This window comes from Pristiophorus japonicus, chromosome 9, assembly GCF_044704955.1.
Source record: "Pristiophorus japonicus isolate sPriJap1 chromosome 9, sPriJap1.hap1, whole genome shotgun sequence".
Lineage (NCBI taxonomy): Eukaryota > Metazoa > Chordata > Chondrichthyes > Pristiophoridae > Pristiophorus > Pristiophorus japonicus.
Genome location: NC_091985.1, coordinates 133,077,714 through 133,094,947, shown reverse-complemented (window position 1 = coordinate 133,094,947; position 17,234 = coordinate 133,077,714). Strand labels below are relative to the sequence as shown.

Below are 17,234 nucleotides of genomic sequence, written 5' to 3'. Positions count from 1 at the left end.
GTCCATGTTGTTGAGGGCCACACCATGAATCTTGATGATTGGGGGGCAGTGCTGTGCGGCGAGGACAGGCTGGTAGAGGACCTTTGTCTTACAGATGTTAAGCGTAAGGCCCATGCTTTCTTATGCCTCGGTGAATACATCGACTATATCCTGGAGTTCAGGCTTACCTTAACTTGCTCCAATACCTTAACTTGTTCAGTAGGTCAGGCAGTATCTCTGGAGAGAGAAACAGAGTTAAAGTTTCAGGTCGATGACCTTTCATCAGAACTTCTAACGGAGGTCATCGACCTGAAACCTTAACTCTGTTTCTCTCTTCACAGATGCTGCCTGACCCGCTGAGTATTTCCAGCATTTTCTGCTTTTATTTCAGATTTCAATGTTTTGCTTTTGACCTTAACTTGTTCGTCTGGTAACAAGATATCTGCTATTGTCTAGCACATGTATTAAATTAACCATTTGTCCTGATCTGGTTCTAAAATGATCTCAAAAAGGCAAATGCATGTGAGAGTTCCATTTGTTTCCATAACTATCAGTTTAGTGATCGCCCAGAAATTATTTTACTACTGAATAATATTGTTGCCCTCAATTCACAAAATACATGGTGCCTCAACCTCTCTCCTATCACCCACTATTGGCTGTGAGTTGCTTTCTCTCAAACTCTAACTTTCTTCCTCCTCCCCTCTACTGGCCTGACCACTTTCCACAGTTCTGACGAAGGGTCATCGACCCGAAAGGTTAACTCTGCTTCCTCGCCACAGATGCTGCCTGACCTGCTGAGATTTCCAGCATTTCCTGTTTTTATTCCATAATTCTCTCCTGGCTCTAGCCTCTCTTTTATCACTTCCCTACTGTCTCCAACATCCATTCTTTCACCTATCTACTGGCCCTAACTCTTTTCTATCACTCCAAGACTAGCCTCGAGTTCCCTCCTCTCACTTCTATACAATACTGATGTCCACCCACCACCTTTCCTTGCGCTGACCTCGGTCTCCTCATCCCAGCACTGGCCCCGACATCACCAATCTCCTTTCTGCCAAAACATCCCCCAGGGCTACTGACATAAATTAAGCATTACTCCATCACTAAGCAAACTATCACATTCAGAACGTCCAGCTAGCACTGTCCTGTCATTTGAAGCATTCGATTTTAGTGAAAACTGTCCTGGGGAAAAAATACATGTTCTCCCCTGAAAAGGATGTACAAATTCATGCATATCTATCAGAATCTCGAGAGAATGTGGTGGTAAGCACAACGCTAGTATTTGCATGCCACTATTGTACCTTCTCTTGTCTAGTAGAGTTACTTAAACTTGGCCCCACTGACTCTGGTTTAGTTCAGATATGCGGAGACCAGTACTACTGAGCAAGCTCCCATATGTCCACACCAAATCTGGCTTTCTTATCCTGATGCTCGAATTGTCGACCCAGTTTCTGTGGGATTATGATTCTGCCACCAGGATTAGGGTGCCAATAATTAGTAATGTAAATAGTTGGCTCCAATTTCCCGAATCAAAACCAAAACAGTGCAGGAATTTTAAAAATCTTTCTCCAGTGCTCATTGCTAACCACGTGTGACAGAGTTGGGAGCTGGGAATAGAAACACAACTTTTATTTTCCTACTAGAAAGGAACGAAATTTCAGTGTAAAACTTCTGCCAAGAAAGTTTGCAACCACGTGGAACTTAAAAGGGGAGAAAAAGAATGATGGATTAGCATGTCATTTACAGAGGTAAACAAATGGTTTAATACAAATTATATTAGCAGGTCATTAATGGTGGGAAAAAAACAGGAACCTCCCCCTTTTTTTCCCTCAGAAAAAGAATTTCAACACAAATGATTCTTCAGAAGCTATTAACTACTGTGAGCCAATGCATTGCAATGTCAAAATCCCTGGAGATACAAGGTTGGATTTGAAATACTGATATAATGGGGCAGGTTTTGCAGTTTCAGGGCACCTAGCAGCGTCTGCCGTTAGTTAGACTTGCCCCTGCACCCTTCAGCTGCAAACATTTTTGCCCACAAAGTTGCTGAAAGTGTGAGCTAATAACGGCGCAGCGAGGGAAACAGGGCCGCTGGAATCTCCGTGAACAGGGCCACCAATATTGACCAATGATATTTAAGGATTGGGAAATAAACAGACTGAAAAGGAGGGTGAATTAGAGGAGTGAATTCATTGTCAAATCAGGTAAAGGAAAATAAATAAAGCGAAGGAAAGACAGATTGGATTAAGAGAGAGAGAAAAAAGAGAAACAAAGAAAATTAATTAAAAATGTGATATTTTTAAAATTGCCTCGAAACATTAAAAAACTTAGGGAATGGGACTCCACACTTGTAATAGTTAATTTTCGGTCCCAGAGAGCTTGATTGGCAGTCATTAACACTTATCGTGTTGTTAGAAGGGTACTTACGCATGTAATGGTAAGACTTAACATTATGTTAATAGACAAATATGGCAATTCCTAAAAAAAACGGGGAAGCTAAGGGCGAGATGCCATTTTCGCGAAGCTAACGGTGGAGCGGTGCAACTAGGACAACAGCTTTTGGATATTTGCATTTAACCACGCATCCACTCCTTGCCTGAAGTTGTTGAAACTTTTACCCATAAAGAACAGTGAGTGTCATTAGCCTTGCCCTTATTTTGACAGCAAATTCTGGCCCACTGTAGTTGCATTTCACTTAGAAATAAAGTTAGGCAAAGTGTTGTAGACGACAGTTATGCTTGCAGTGCAAAATGATGTGATTTTCTTGATCACAGAAAAATAAATCCTCAGTGACTCTGCCATGAGATTCACCCATTATTAATAAGTGTTTTCTGTTTTTCACAGCTAGTGCAAAAACTCACCGAGGTAGCTGAGGAATGCCAAGCCAACCAGTTAAAGAAACTGAAAGAGCTTTGTGAAAAGTAAGCCTCACGAGCAACATTTTTAATTTAAAAAAAAATTGTAGCTGAGATTTCCGAATATAAAAAGATTTGTTGTTCTTTTCAGGGAAAAGAAAGAATTAAAGAAGAAAATGGACAAAAAGCGTCAGGAGAAGATCACCGAGGCAAAATCAAAAGACAAAAACCAAATGGAAGAGTGAGTCTTTCAGCCTTTAGATGAACGCATTGTTGTAATCTTCAAAGTAGATTCTTCAGTGGTTGGTGTGGCTTAAGCAATGCCTGCCGAAAAAGATTTATTTTTAATTTTTAAAGAAATGTTACTGTGGAGCCAAGAAGAGCAGGAAAGCTGCCACACCTCTACAGTATCCGGATCAGCCCCACCACTCCCCCTCCCCACTCTGGGACTCACCTTCGAGTGAGGTAAAGGACCCGATATTCATTTCTTCAAATCGGTGAGCTGTCTGTGGAGGTCGACAGAGGGCCCCCACCAGTCGCTATCTCCTGCTATTTTCAAATGAGTAGGACCATCCAACGTAATTCATTTGGATGGCTCACAGAGATGTCTGAATGTCGCCCATTGTCTAGAACTGAAGCATTAATCATGAGCAACATTCCACAAATTGGTTCATCTGGTTTGAATACATAATTCCTGTTCAGAGAATGTAACCCGTTGAGGATTGCATTTGCCTTAAAAGCAAAGTTTTTAATATAAATCGTAGCAAGGTCCTCCTGTGACGAAGTAGTCAGAAATCACGAAATGTTACAGAGGGAATCTTTTTAAAGGGAACCTTTTTATCAGAAGACACTTTTTAAGTCACATTTCATAAAAAGAGAAATCTTTTCCGATTTGGCAATTGGCAAAAACTCAGCTTTTGTCACAAGAGTTAAAACACTCCCTTTGAATAACCACTCGCATTGGTATGGTGCCCATGAATCACCACACGCTACAAAGAACTTTGCTGAGTTCCAATTGTCCTCAGCAGCAAGTGACTCCCACACTTCAATTAAAAACCTCAGTCAGTGACCCTGACATATAACGCGGATATGAGCAGTTTTATTGCTTTATTCACTCCAGACAAATGGATCTTATTTTCTTAAGTGTAGGCTTTCACTATAGACTGATAATTGCTAGTTGACACCTCCCATGGTTATCGTATTTTCTGGCTGTGTCCATCAAAAGAGCCAAAAGGCTTACTATCAACTTGGTGGAAATTGTGTCGAATCATATAGAGACCTATTTATTCCAAACTATACTCTGTGATACAGCACTATTTCATATAAAGCAAGGGAGTTCCCGAGGCAGTATGTGTTCTTTCTTTCACGAGTCTATGGCTCCATGTTTAATTTAACTTCAGGAGCCTAGGATCCCATTTTTCTTCCACACAGCTATCTTATCAGTCATTGACACAAGAAAGTAAAAATCTATAATACAGAAACTGCGTAAGAGGTAGGAAAAAAAATCTTAGGTCACCACACAGAAATGTTTTGTATGTTTATTATAAATTATAATCTTGTTTTATCTCCGACCCGTTTGTGGAAGCCAAGTTATATCTAACGATGCTGTACTGATCCAACGTGCAGTTTTAAAAGCAAGTTTTTTCAGTAAGTTTCTGCAAATTATCGTCTGCCTGTCCTGATACCACTGCAGCCAAGAAGGCAAGGACAAGGCTTGCTGTCAACTTACAGTCAACGATCCCATTACATAGACAGGGAGGGGGGGGGCGGAGAGGACGAGTGGATGAAGTGGGGGGTGAGTCATTCCTTTAAGGCTTTTGGCACCTCTTCTTGACTATAGAAACATAGAAACATAGAAAATAGGTGCAGGAGCAAGCCATTCAGCCCTTCCAGCCTGCACCGCCATTCAATGAGTTCATGGCTGAACATGAAACTTCAGTACCCACTTCCTGCTTTCTCGCCATACCCCTTGATCCCCCGAGTAGTAAGGACTTCATCTAACTCCCTTTTGAATATATTTAGTGAATCGGCCTCAACTACTTTCTGTGGTAGAGAATTCCACAGGTTCACCACTCTCTGGGTGAAGAAGTTTCTCTTCATCTCGGTCCTAAATGGCTTACCCCTTATCCTCAGACTGTGACCCCTGGTTCTGGACTTCCCCAACATTGGGAACATTCTTCCTGCATCTAACCTGTCTAAACCCGTCAGAATTTTAAACGTTTCTATGAGGTCCCCTCTCATTCTTCTGAACTCCAGTGAATACAAGCTCAGTTGATCCAGTCTTTCTTGATAGGTCAGTCCCACCATCCCGGGAATCAGTCTGGTGAATCTTCGCTGCACTCCCTCAATAGCAAGAATGTCCTTCCTCAAGTTAGGAGACCAAAACTGTACACAATAATCCAGGTGTGGCCTCACCAAGGCCCTGTACAACTGTAGCAACACCTCCCTGCCCCTGTACTCAAATCCCCTCGCTATGAAAGCCAACATACCATTTGCTTTCTTAACCGCCTGCTGTACCTGCATGCCAACCTTCAATGACTGATGTACCATGACACCCAGGTCTCATTGCACCTTCCCTTTTCCTAATCTGTCATCATTCAGATAATAGTCTGTCTCTCTGTTTTTACCACCAAAGTGGATAACCTCACATTTATCCACATTATACTTCATCTGCCATGCATTTGCCCACTCACCTAACCTATCCAAGTCACTCTGCAGCCTCATAGCATCCTCCTCTCAGCTCACACTGCCACCCAACTTAGTGTCATCCGCAAATTTGGAGATACTACATTTAATCCCCTCGTCTAAATCATTAATGTACAATGTAAACAGCTGGGGCCCCAGCACAGAACCTTGCGGTACCCCACTAGTCACTGCCTGCCATTCTGAAAAGTACCCATTTACTCCTACTCTTTGCTTCCTGTCTGACAACCAGTTCTCAATCCACGTCAGCACACTACCCCCAATCCCATGTGCTTTAACTTTGCACATTAATCTCTTGTGTGGGACCTTGTCGAAAGTCTTCTGAAAGTCCAAATATACCACATCAACTGGTTCTCCTTTGTCCACTTTACTGGAAACATCCTCAAAAAATTCCAGAAGATTTGTCAAGCATGATTTCCCTTTCACAAATCCATGCTGACTTGGACCTATCATGTCACATTTTCCAAATGCGCTGCTATGACATCCTTAATAATTGATTCCATCATTTTACCCACTACTGAGGTCAGGCTGACCGGTCTATAATTCCCTGTTTTCTCTCTCCCTCCTTTTTTAAAAAGTGGGGTTACATTGGCTACCCTCCACTCGATAGGAACTGATCCAGAGTCAATGGAATGTTGGAAAATGACTGTCAGTGCATCCGCTATTTCCAAGGCCACCTCCTTAAGTACTCTGGGATGCAGTCCATCAGGCCCTGGGGATTTATCGGCCTTCAATCCAATCAATTTCCCCAACACAATTTCCCGACTAATAAAGATTTCCCTCAGTTCCTCCTCCTTATGAGACCCTCTGACCCCTTTTATATCCGGAAGGTTGTTTGTGTCCTCCATAGTGAATACCGAACCAAAGTATTTGTTCAATTGGTCTGCCATTTCTTTGTTCCCTGTTATGACTTCCCCTGATTCTGACTGCAGGGGACCTACGTTTGTCTTTACTAACCTTTTTCTCTTTACATACCTATAGAAACTTTTGCAATCCGCCTTAATGTTCCCTGCAAGCTTCTTCTCGTACTCCATTTTCCCTGCCCTAAACAAACCCTTTGTCCTCCTCTGCTGAGTTCTAAATTTCTCCCAGTCCCCGGGTTCACTGCTATTTCTGGCCAATTTGTATGCCACTTCCTTGGCTTTAATACTATCCCTGATTTCCCTAGATAGCCACAGTTGAGCCCTCTTCCCTTTTTTATTTTTACGCCAGACAGGAATGTACAATTGTTGTAATTCATCCATGCGGTCTCTAAATGTCTGCCATTGCCCATCCACAGTCAACCCCTTAAGTATCATTCGCCAATCTATCCTAGCCAATTCACGCCTCATACCTTCAAAGTTACCCTTCTTTAAGTTCTGGACCATGGTCTCTGAATTAACTGTTTCATTCTCCATCCTAATGCAGAATTCCACCATATTATGGTCACTCTTCCCCAAGGGGCCTCGCACAATGAGATTGCTAATTAATCCTCTCTCATTACACAACACCCAGTCTAAGATGGCCTCCCCCCTAGTTGGTTCCTCGACATATTGGTCTAGAAAACCATCCCTTATGCACTCCAGGAAATCCTCCTCCACCGTATTGCTTCCAGTTTGGCTAGCCCAATCTATGTGCATATTAAAATCACCCATTATAACTGCTGCACCTTTATTGCATGCACCCCTAATTTCCTGTTTGATGCCCTCCCCAACATCACTACTACTGTTTGGAGGTCTGTACACAACTCCCACTAACGTTTTTTGCCCTTTGGTGTTCTGCAGCTCTACCCATATAGATTCCACATCATCCAAGCTAATGTCTTTCCTAACTATTGCATTAATCTCCTCTTTAACCAGCAATGCTACCCCACCTCCTTTTCCTTTTATTCTATCCTTCCTGAATGTTGAATATCCCTGGATGTTGAGTTCCCAGCCCTGATCATCCTGGAGCCACGTCTCCGTAATCCCAATCACATCATATTTGTTAACATCTATTTGCACAGTTAATTCATCCACCTTATTGCGGATACTCCTTGCATTAAGACACAAAGCCTTCAGGCTTGTTTTTTTAACACCCTTTGTCCTTTTAGAATTTTGCTGTACAGTGGCCCTTTTTGTTCTTTGCCTTGGGTTTCTCTGCCCTCCACTTTTCCTCATCTCCTTTCTGTCTTTTGCTTTTGCCTCCTTTTTGTCTCCCTCTGTCTCCCTGCACTGGTTCCCATCCCCCTGCCATATTAGTGTAACTCCTCCCCAACAGCACTAGCAAACACTCCTCCTAGGACATTGGTTCCGGTCCTGCCCAGGTGCCCATGCTTGACATAGCATGACTCAGGTTCGGAACTGGCAAAAACTTGCTTCTACTTTTGAGGTCCTTCGTTTTAATTTAGCTCCTAGCTCCTTAAATTCGTCTCGTAGGACCTCATCCCTTTTTTTACCTATATCGTTGGTACCAATGTGCACCACAACAACTGGTTGTTCACCCTCCCTTTTCAGAATGTCCTGCACCCGCTCCGAGATATCCTTGACCCTTGCACCAGGGAGGCAACATACCATCCTGGAGTCTCGGTTGCGGCCGCAGAAATGTCTATCTATTCCCCTTACAATTGAATCCTCTATCACTAAGGCTCTCCCACTCTTTTTCCTACCCTCCTGTGCAGCAGAGCCACCCATGGTGCCATGAACTTGGCTGCTGTTGCCCTCCCCTGATGAGTCATCCCCCTCAACAGTACCCAAAGTGGTCTATCTGTTTTGCAGGGGGATGACCGCAGGAGACCCCTGCACTACCTTCCTTGCACTGCTCTTCCTGCTGGTCTTCCATTCCCTAGCTGACTGTGAACCCTTCACCTGCGGTAAGACCAACTCGCGATACGTGCTACTCACGTCATTCTCAGCATCGTGGATGCTCCAGAGTAAATCCACCCTCAGCTCCAATTCCGCAACGCGGACCGTCAGGAGCTGGAGGCGGATACACTTCCCGCACACGTAGTCGTCAGGGACACCGGAAGTGTCCCTGAGTTCCCACATGGTACAGGAGGAGCATATCACGTGACCAAGCTCTCCTGCCATGACTTAACCCTGAGATACACTTAAATTGGCAACAACAATGCTAAAGTTTACTCACTGTTATAGAAGAGAAAAAAGAAAAACTACACACCAATTACCAGCCAATCACTTACTCCCTTGGCTGTGACGTCACCTTTCTGTTTCTTTCTACTTCTTTTTTGCCTTCCCCCTGTAGCTGCACAAGCCCCTCGCCGAACTCGCGCTGCTCCAGGTCTCACTGGCCTTTATAGGCCTCTCCAATCCCCGGAACTCCCGCCTCTCGCCGAAGTCGTGCTGCTCCTGGTCTCACTGACCTTTTGTAGGCCTCTCCGATCCCCGGAACTCCCGCCTCTCGCCGAACTCGCGCTGCTCCTGGTCTCACTGGCCTTTATAGGCCTCTCTAATCCCCGGAACTCCCGCCTCTCGCCGAACTTGCGCTGCTCCTGGTCTCACTGACCTTTATAGGCCTCTCCGATCCCCGGAACTCCCGCCTCTCGCCGAACTCGCGCTGCTCCTGGTCTCACTGGCCTTTATAGGCCTCTCCAATCCCCGGAACTCCCGCCTCTCGCCGAAGTCGTGTGCTCCTGGTCTCACTGACCTTTATAGGCCTCTCCGATCCCCGGAACTCCCGTCTCTCGCCGAACTCGCGCTGCTCCTGGTCTCACTGGCCTTTATAGGCTTCTCCGATCCCCGGAACTCCTGTCTCTCGCCGAACTCGCGCTGCTCCTGGTCTCACTGGCCTTTATAGGCCTCTCCGATCCCCGGAACTCCCGTCTCTCGCCGAACTCGCGCTGCTCCTGGTCTCACTGGCCTTTATAGGCCTCTCCGATCTCCGGAACTCCCATCTCTCGCCGAACTCGCGCTGCTCCTGGTCTCACTGGCCTTTATAGGTCTCTGCCGATCCCTGGAACTCCCGCCTCTCGCTGAACTCGCGCTGCTCCTGGTCTCACTGGCCTTTTGTAGGCCTCTCCGATCCCCGGAACTCCCGCCTCTCGCCGAACTCCAGATGAATACGTGGCTTGAGCAGTGGTGCAGCAGGGAGGGATTCAAATTCCTGGGGCATTGGAACCGGTTCTGGGGGAGGTGGGACCAGTACAAACCGGATGGTCTGCACCTAGGCAGGACCGGAACCAATGCCCGAGGGGGAGTGTTTGCTAGTGCTGTTGGGGAGGAGTTAAACTAATATGGCAGAGGGATGGGAACCAATGCAGGGAGACAGAAGGAAACAAAAAGGAGACAAAAGCAAAAGACAGAAAGGAGATGAGTAAAAGTGGAGGGCAGAGAAACCCAAGGCAAAAAACAAAAAGGGCCACTGTACAGCAAAATTCTAAAGGGTCAATGTGTAATAAAAAGGCAAGCATGAAAGTTCGGTGCCTCAATGCAAGGAGTATTCGGAACACAGGAGAGGTCTCTGAGATAGTTAGAATGGGTGAGAACTCTGATGAACAGGATCCCAAGAAAGAATGCAAAAGGCAGGAGGCAACAGAGCAGAGTAGCACTGGGGTATGTGTAAACCACAAGGTGATAGGAAGGGACAATATGTATGAATATAAAGGGGCTGCAGGAGGGGTCAAAACTAAAAATCATGGTTCAAAAACTAGCATTAAAACACTCGACCTAAAAGCATGCAGCATTCAAAATAAAGTAAATGAGTTGACGGCACAAATCATTACAAATGGGTATGATTTGGTGGCCATTACAGAAACTTGGTTGCAGGATGGCCAAGACTGGGAATTAAACATACAGGGGTATCTGACAATTCGGAAAGGTAGACAAGAAGGGAAAGGAGCTCTGTTAATAAAGGAAGATATCAGGGCAGTTGTGAGAGACAATATTGGCTCTAATGAACAAAATGTTGAATCATTGTGGGTGGAGATTAGAGATAGTAAGGGGAAAAAGTCACTGGTGGGCGTAGTTTATAGGCCCCCAAATAATAACTTCATGGTGGGGCGGGCAATAATCAAGGGAATAATGGAGGCATGTGAAAAAGGAATGGCAGTAATCATGGGGGATATTAACCTACATATCGATTGGTCAAATCAAATTGCATGGGGTAGCCTGGAGGAAGAATTCATAGAATGCATATGGGATTGTTTCTTAGAACAGTATGTTACAGAACCTACAAGGGAGCAAGCGATCTTAGATCTGGTCCTGTGTAATGAGTCAGGAATAATAAACGATCTCCCAGTAAAAGATCCTCTCGGAATGAGTGGATCACAGTATGGTTGAATTTGTAATACAGATTGAGGGTGAGGAAGTAGTGTCTCAAACGAGCGTACTATGCTTAAACAAAGGGGACTACAGTGGGATGAGGGCAGAGTTGGCTAAAGTAGAACTGGGAACACAGACTAAACGGTGGCACAATTGAGGAACAGTGGAGGACTTTTAAGGAGCTCTTTCATAGTGCTCAACAAAAATATATTCCAGTGAAAAAGAAAGGTGGTAAGAGAAGGGATAACCAGCCGTGGATAACCAAGGAAATAAAGGAGAGTATCAAATTAAAAACCAATGCGTATAAGGTGGCCAAGGTTAGTGGGAAACTAGAATATTGGGAAAATTTTAAACGACAGCAAAGAATGACTAAGAAAGCAATAAAGAAAGGAAAGATAGATTACGAAAGTAAACTTGCGCAAAACATAAAAACAGATCGTAAAAGCTTTTACAGATATATAAAATGGAAAAGAGTGACTAAAGTAAATGTTGGTCCCTTAGAAGATGAGAAGGGGGATTTAATAATGGGAAATGTGGAAATGGCTGAGACTTTAAACAATTATTTTGCTTCGGTCTTCACAGTGGAAGACACTAAAACCATGCCAAAAATTGCTGGTCACAGGAATGTGGGAAGGTAGGACCTCGAGACAATCACTATCACTAGGGAGGTAGTGCTGGACAGGCTAATGGGACTCAAGGTAGACAAGTCCCCTGGTCCTGATGAAATGCATCCCAGGGTATTAAAAGAGATGGCGGAAATTATAGCAGATGCATTCGTTATAATCTACCAAAATTCTCTGGACTCTGGGGAGGTACCAGCGGATTGGAAAGCAGCTAATGTAACGCCTCTGTTTAAAAAAGGGGGCAGACAAAAGGCAGGTAACTATAGGCCCATTAGTTTAACATCTGTAGTGGGGAAAATGCTTGGAGCTATCATTAAGGAAGAAATAGCGGGACATCGAGATAGGAATAGTGCAATCAAGCAGACGCAACATGGATTCATGAAGGGGAAATCATGTTTAACTAATTTACTGGAATTCTTTGAGGATATAACGAGCATGGTGGATAGAGGTGTACCAATGGATGTGGTGTACTTAGATTTCCAAAAGGCATTCGATAAGGTGCCACACAAAAGATTACTGCAGAAGATAAAGGTACGCGGAGTCAGAAGAAATGTATTAGCATGGATAGAGAATTGGATGGCTAACAGAAAACAGAGAGTCAGGATAAATGGGTCCTTTTTGGGTTGGAAATCGGTGGTTAGTGGTGAGCCACGGGGATCGGTGCTGGGACCACAACTGTTTACAATATACATAGATGACCTGGAAGAGGGGACAGAGTGTAGTGTAACAAAATTTGCAGATGACACAAAGATTAGTGGGAAAGCGGGTTGTGCAGAGGACACAGAGAGGCTGCAAAGAGATTTAGATAGGTTAAGCGAATGGGCTAAGGTTTGGCAGATGGAATACAATGTCGGAAAGTGTGAGGTCATCCACCTTGGGGAAAAAAAACAGTAAAAGGGAATATTATTTGAATGGGGAGAAATTACAACATGCTGCGGTGCAGAGGGACCTGGGGGTCCTTGTGCATGAAACTCTTTTTGGAGTTTATCTGAAAACATAAAACATTAATCCATGCCACCCGACCTGGATGACACACCAGACATTTACAAGGCCCTTTTTTTTTTCTTTGTTGTGTTTTTTTTTTGTGTTTTTCTTTTTTATTTGTTTTTTTTTTTGGGCACTAAAATCAAATTTTTTTCCCTCCAGTGCCTCCTATAAAAGGGGAGGGGGACACTAAAAGCACCGGCAATTAAAACAAATTCAACTTTAAAACGTAAAATCAAATTAAAATTTGGTTGCCGGGCGTGATGATGCACTCCAGTCCCTCCGGTGCCCACCTCTCGCGGAAGGCCGCGAGCGTACCGGTGGACATCGCGTGCTCCATCTCCAAGGACACCCTGGACCGGATGTAAGAGCGGAAGAGAGGCTGGCAGTCAGGTTGAACGACCCCCTCGACCGCCCGCTGCCTGGACCGGCTGATGGCACCCTTGGCCGTGCCCAGGAGCAGTCCTACGAGGAGGCCCTCGGACCTACCCACTCCCCTCCGCACAGGGTGCCCAAAGATCAGGAGAGTGGGACTGAAGTGCAGCCAGAATTTCAGGAGCAGCCCCTTTAAACAATAAAACAGGGGCTGCAACCTCGTGCACTCAATAAAAACATGGAACACGGACTCCTCCAGACCGCAGAAATTGCAGGCGGCCTTGGAGTCCGTGAACCGGCTTAAAAATTTGTTGCACGGCACTGCTCCGTGCACCACCCTCCAGGCCAAGTCCCCGATGAATAGTGGGAGGACTCCCGCATAAAGTGCCCTCCATCGGGGACCCCCGCCCCTTCCGGACGGCAAGATGGTACGCCATGGCGTGTCCGGACGGCCGGCGAGGATGGCAAAGTTGAGAGTGTGCAGGAGCAGCCCGTACAGGAAACCCCTCCGCGCGGTCCTTCTGCATGAATCCCAAAAAAAGTTAGTTTGCAGGTGCAGCAGGTAATCAGGAAGGCGAATGGAATGTTGGCCTTCATTGCGAGAGGGATGGAGTACAAAAGCAGGGAGGTCCTGCTGCAACTGTACAGGGTATTGGTGAGGCCGCACCTGGAGTACTGCGTGCAGTTTTGGTCACCTTACTTAAGGAAGGATATACTAGCTTTGGAGGGGGTACAGAGACGATTCACTAGGCTGATTCCGGAGATGAGGGGGTTACCTTATGATGATAGATTGAGTAGATTGGGTCTTTACTTGTTGGAGTTCAGAAGGATGAAGAATGATCTTATAGAAACATTTAAGATAATGAAAGGGATAGACAAGATAGAGGCAGAGAGGTTGTTTCCACTGGTCGGGGAGACTAGAACTAGGGGGCACAGCCTCAAAATACGGGGGAACCAATTTAAAACCGAGTTGAGAAGGAATTTCTTCTCCCAGAGGGTTGTGAATCTGTGGAATTCTCTGCCCAAGGAAGCAGTTGAGGCTAGCTCATTGAATGCATTCAAATCACAGATAGATAGATTTTTAACCAATAAGGGAATTAAGGGTTACGGGGAACGGGTGGGTAAGTGGAGCTGAGTCCACGGCCAGATCAGCCATGATCTTGTTGAATGGCGGAGCAGGCTCGAGGGGCTAGATGGCCTACTCCTGTTCCTAATTCTTATGTTCTTATGTTCTATTCCCACTCTGCAGCATTCTGACATGGAGCCCTGGAGAAAACCCTGAGTTAATCGAGTCAGAAGATAAGCCATTAACTACAACCTAGACAGAGGAAACCAGATAGGCATGAACGTAGCCTTAGTGGAATCTTCCGCACTGCCATCAGCCAGTCTGTCATCATCGAGATCACAGGCCCATGCCATTGATAGTATAGCACAATCATAGAATCATACAGCACAGAAGGAGGCCATTTGGCATTCATGCCAGCTCTTTGAAAGAGCTTTTCAATTCGTCTCACTCCTCCACTCTTTCCCCATAGCCCTATAATTTTGTTCCCTTCAAGTATTCATCCAAATCCCTTTTGAAAGCTACTGTTGAACCTGCTTCCACCACCCTTTCAGACAGTGCCTTCTAGATAATAACACGCTGCATTAAAAAGTACGGGACCGAAATTGCCCCTCCCGATAAGGCCTCTGGCCGTCTGAAAGCAGCGACCACGGGGTGGCGTGGAATGGCCGCCGACTCGCCACGGAAGGGGCCGCCATTTTGCAAATTGCCCTTCATCAGAGGTGGAGGGGTGTACAGGACCGCGCCGCCCGTTTTCCCGCGGGATGCACGCGTCGGCACCTTACCGACTGGCGGCGACTGCTTCCCGAAATTGCCCTGCGGGAAATATCCCTTTTGCGGAATTGCCCCACTGGAGCGGCGGCAGCTCCTTGTTGGTCCTTGCTGGTTGCCGATGCAGCCGCCCTTAAAGGGGAGGTGGCTCTGCCGGCGACGCCATCTTATTTTCTATTGTCAGCCGACTGCAGGTCAACCCCCTGGGTTCAGCCGGGCCGCCAATAGGCAGCCTGCCACCCCCTCTTGTGTGCCAGGCCGCTGACCCGGCCGAAACCCTCCTTGGTGGTCCAGTGGACCTAACTGAAAAATATGCAAAGCTCGCAGCGGCTCTCTCCTTTAACTGAAGGGGAGAGATGTTGCGACATGTCAGTGACGCGCTGACATCATTGACACGGCGCTGATGAGTGATCGGGGCAGCCGAGCCACTGCAAGGGCACATCTGCCTCTCAGCCGTGACTACATCTGCCCCGAGCAAATAAAATGTCCCAGTCCTGAATACTGAAGGCACCTCCGCAACCTATGCAGCGGAGAAAAACTACAAAATACAGAAGGTGCGCCCCATTTCGGGCAGAGGTAAACTTCTACCCCTAAATGTCGGATGTGCTTACACCATGCATTGTACATAAGGGGGGTGAATTTCCACAGGGGTTCTCTCTCCCTTCTGCCATAACTTCAGTCGGAGCACCACAGAAACCCCGGAAAAATGCCGTAAACGCCACTTACGCTGTTTTCCGGGGGTTTTCACAGCTCTTTGAGGATACAACAGGCGAGCCAGAGAAGCCACGGAAATTTGACTGCCAAGGAATCTTTAAAAAAATTATGTTTTATGTTGCGGATTTAAACAAAACCCACTAATTGCATGTGCAATAATAGACCTACATTCTACATTCAGAAACACAGCAGGGTGGGAGCGACAGCAGCAGTTTGTTTAGCTTTCCCTTTCTGGTGCCGATTACAGTGTCTGTAAACAACTCACTGCCATCTCGAAATGTGTCCTGATACTTAAACAATTGGCAAGTAACCATCCCCAGGATCTATTATTGGTTTCCTGGGATCCAGCTGTGGTAGTGGAATTCTAAAGATCTTTTCTGCTCCTAGGCTGCCTTCCATTAGCAATGGATTTAGTTCTAATTATTATTTCAGCAGAATGCGAGAAGCTGATTTATTTTGAACATGAACATCTGAACATACTGCTGCCTAGTTTAGGGATGCATTTTGTTACGGTTTGTTTTCATTTTGTGCAGCAGGTACTTTTTCCCCTTATTCTGTTTCCATGGTAACTATGATATAAATTTGGTTGCTCTGCCTCTGGAATGTGTTCATTGCACTTTAACCCCAGCGCACATCTGTTCAGTTAGCAATGTAACAGCACAGCACTTGGGAGTTGGATGAATCTGCCTTAGCGTATTATTTGTTAACATGTGAAGCCAATGCTACCCATATTTGGGATATTGTACAAGCTTCATTAGTTAACCTCGGGTGCCACATTCATATACATTATGTAATTTGCTGAGGAACATTCGCGCCAGAAGTACACTTGCGTTATATAATATCCGAGCTCTAAAATTGTTCTCCATGATTGATCAGAGAGCTCAGAACAACACACAACATTTTATTTACTTAGCTGAGCATTTAAGTACATGTTAGAGTGCACAGAATGTGAACTCTGATCTTCACTGTTTCACTCTAACAGGACGTTTGCTACCACGCTGTCATATGATAGATGTTCTTGTATAAAAACAGAAAATGCTGGAGAGAGAAACAGACTTAACATTTCAGGTCGATGACCTTTTGTCAGAACTGATATTCTGATAGATATTCTTAATTTGATTCAATGTGGAGAGACTAGAGAAGCTGGGGCTGCTCTCCATAGAGCACAGAAGGTTTGGCGAATAATTATGCATAGGTCAGTCCCGGGATGGCGGGACTGACCTATCAAGAAAGACTGGATCAACTGGGCTTGTATTCACTGGAGTTCAGAAGAATGAGAGGGGACCTCATAGAAACATATAAAATTCTGACGGGGTTAGACAGGTTAGATGCAGGAAGAATGTTCCCAATGTTGGGGAAGTCCAGAACCAGGGGTCACAGTCTAAGGATAAGGGGTAAGCCATTTAGGACCGAGATGCGGAGGAACTTCTTCACCCAGAGAGTGGTGAACCTGTGGAATTCTCTACCACAGAAAGTTGTTGAGGCCAATTCACTAAATATATTCAAAAAGGAGTTAGATGAGGTCCTTACTGCTAGGGGGATCAAGGGGTATGGCGAGAAAGCAGGAAAGGGGTACTGAAGTTGAATGTTCAGTCATGAACTCATTGAATGGCGGTGCAGGCTAGAAGGGCCGAATGGCCTACTCCTGCACCTATTTTCTATGTTTCTATGTTTCTAAGGGAGATTTAATAGAGGTGTTCAAAATTATAGAGTAGAAAGGGGAATATTGTGCTCCACTGGCAGGAGGGTCGATAACTAGAGGGCTCAGTTTTCAGAGAATTGGCAAAAGAACCGGTGGGCGGCGGGGGTGGGGGGGGGTGGGGTGGGGGCGGCGGAGTCATGGGTGCATGGGGGTGGGGGGGGAAGGGGGGGCGGATTTACACAGCGCGTTGTTATGATCTGGAATGCACTGCCAGAAAGGGTGGTGGAAGCA

At 45.6% G+C, this 17,234-nt stretch overlaps 1 protein-coding gene across 3 annotated transcripts in view; it reads left to right on the top strand.

Annotated features, from left to right (window-relative positions):
* The window catches only part of plcb1 (phospholipase C beta 1), a 1,109,102-nt gene that overhangs the window by 995,557 nt on the left and 96,311 nt on the right, over nucleotides 1-17,234 (top strand). For all 3 annotated transcript variants that reach the window (XM_070889862.1, XM_070889863.1, XM_070889865.1), the window contains exons 29-30: nucleotides 2,824-2,900; nucleotides 2,986-3,075. In XM_070889862.1, coding sequence (XP_070745963.1) covers nucleotides 2,824-2,900; nucleotides 2,986-3,075 — 167 coding nt within the window. The remainder of the gene's footprint in view (nucleotides 1-2,823; nucleotides 2,901-2,985; nucleotides 3,076-17,234) is intronic.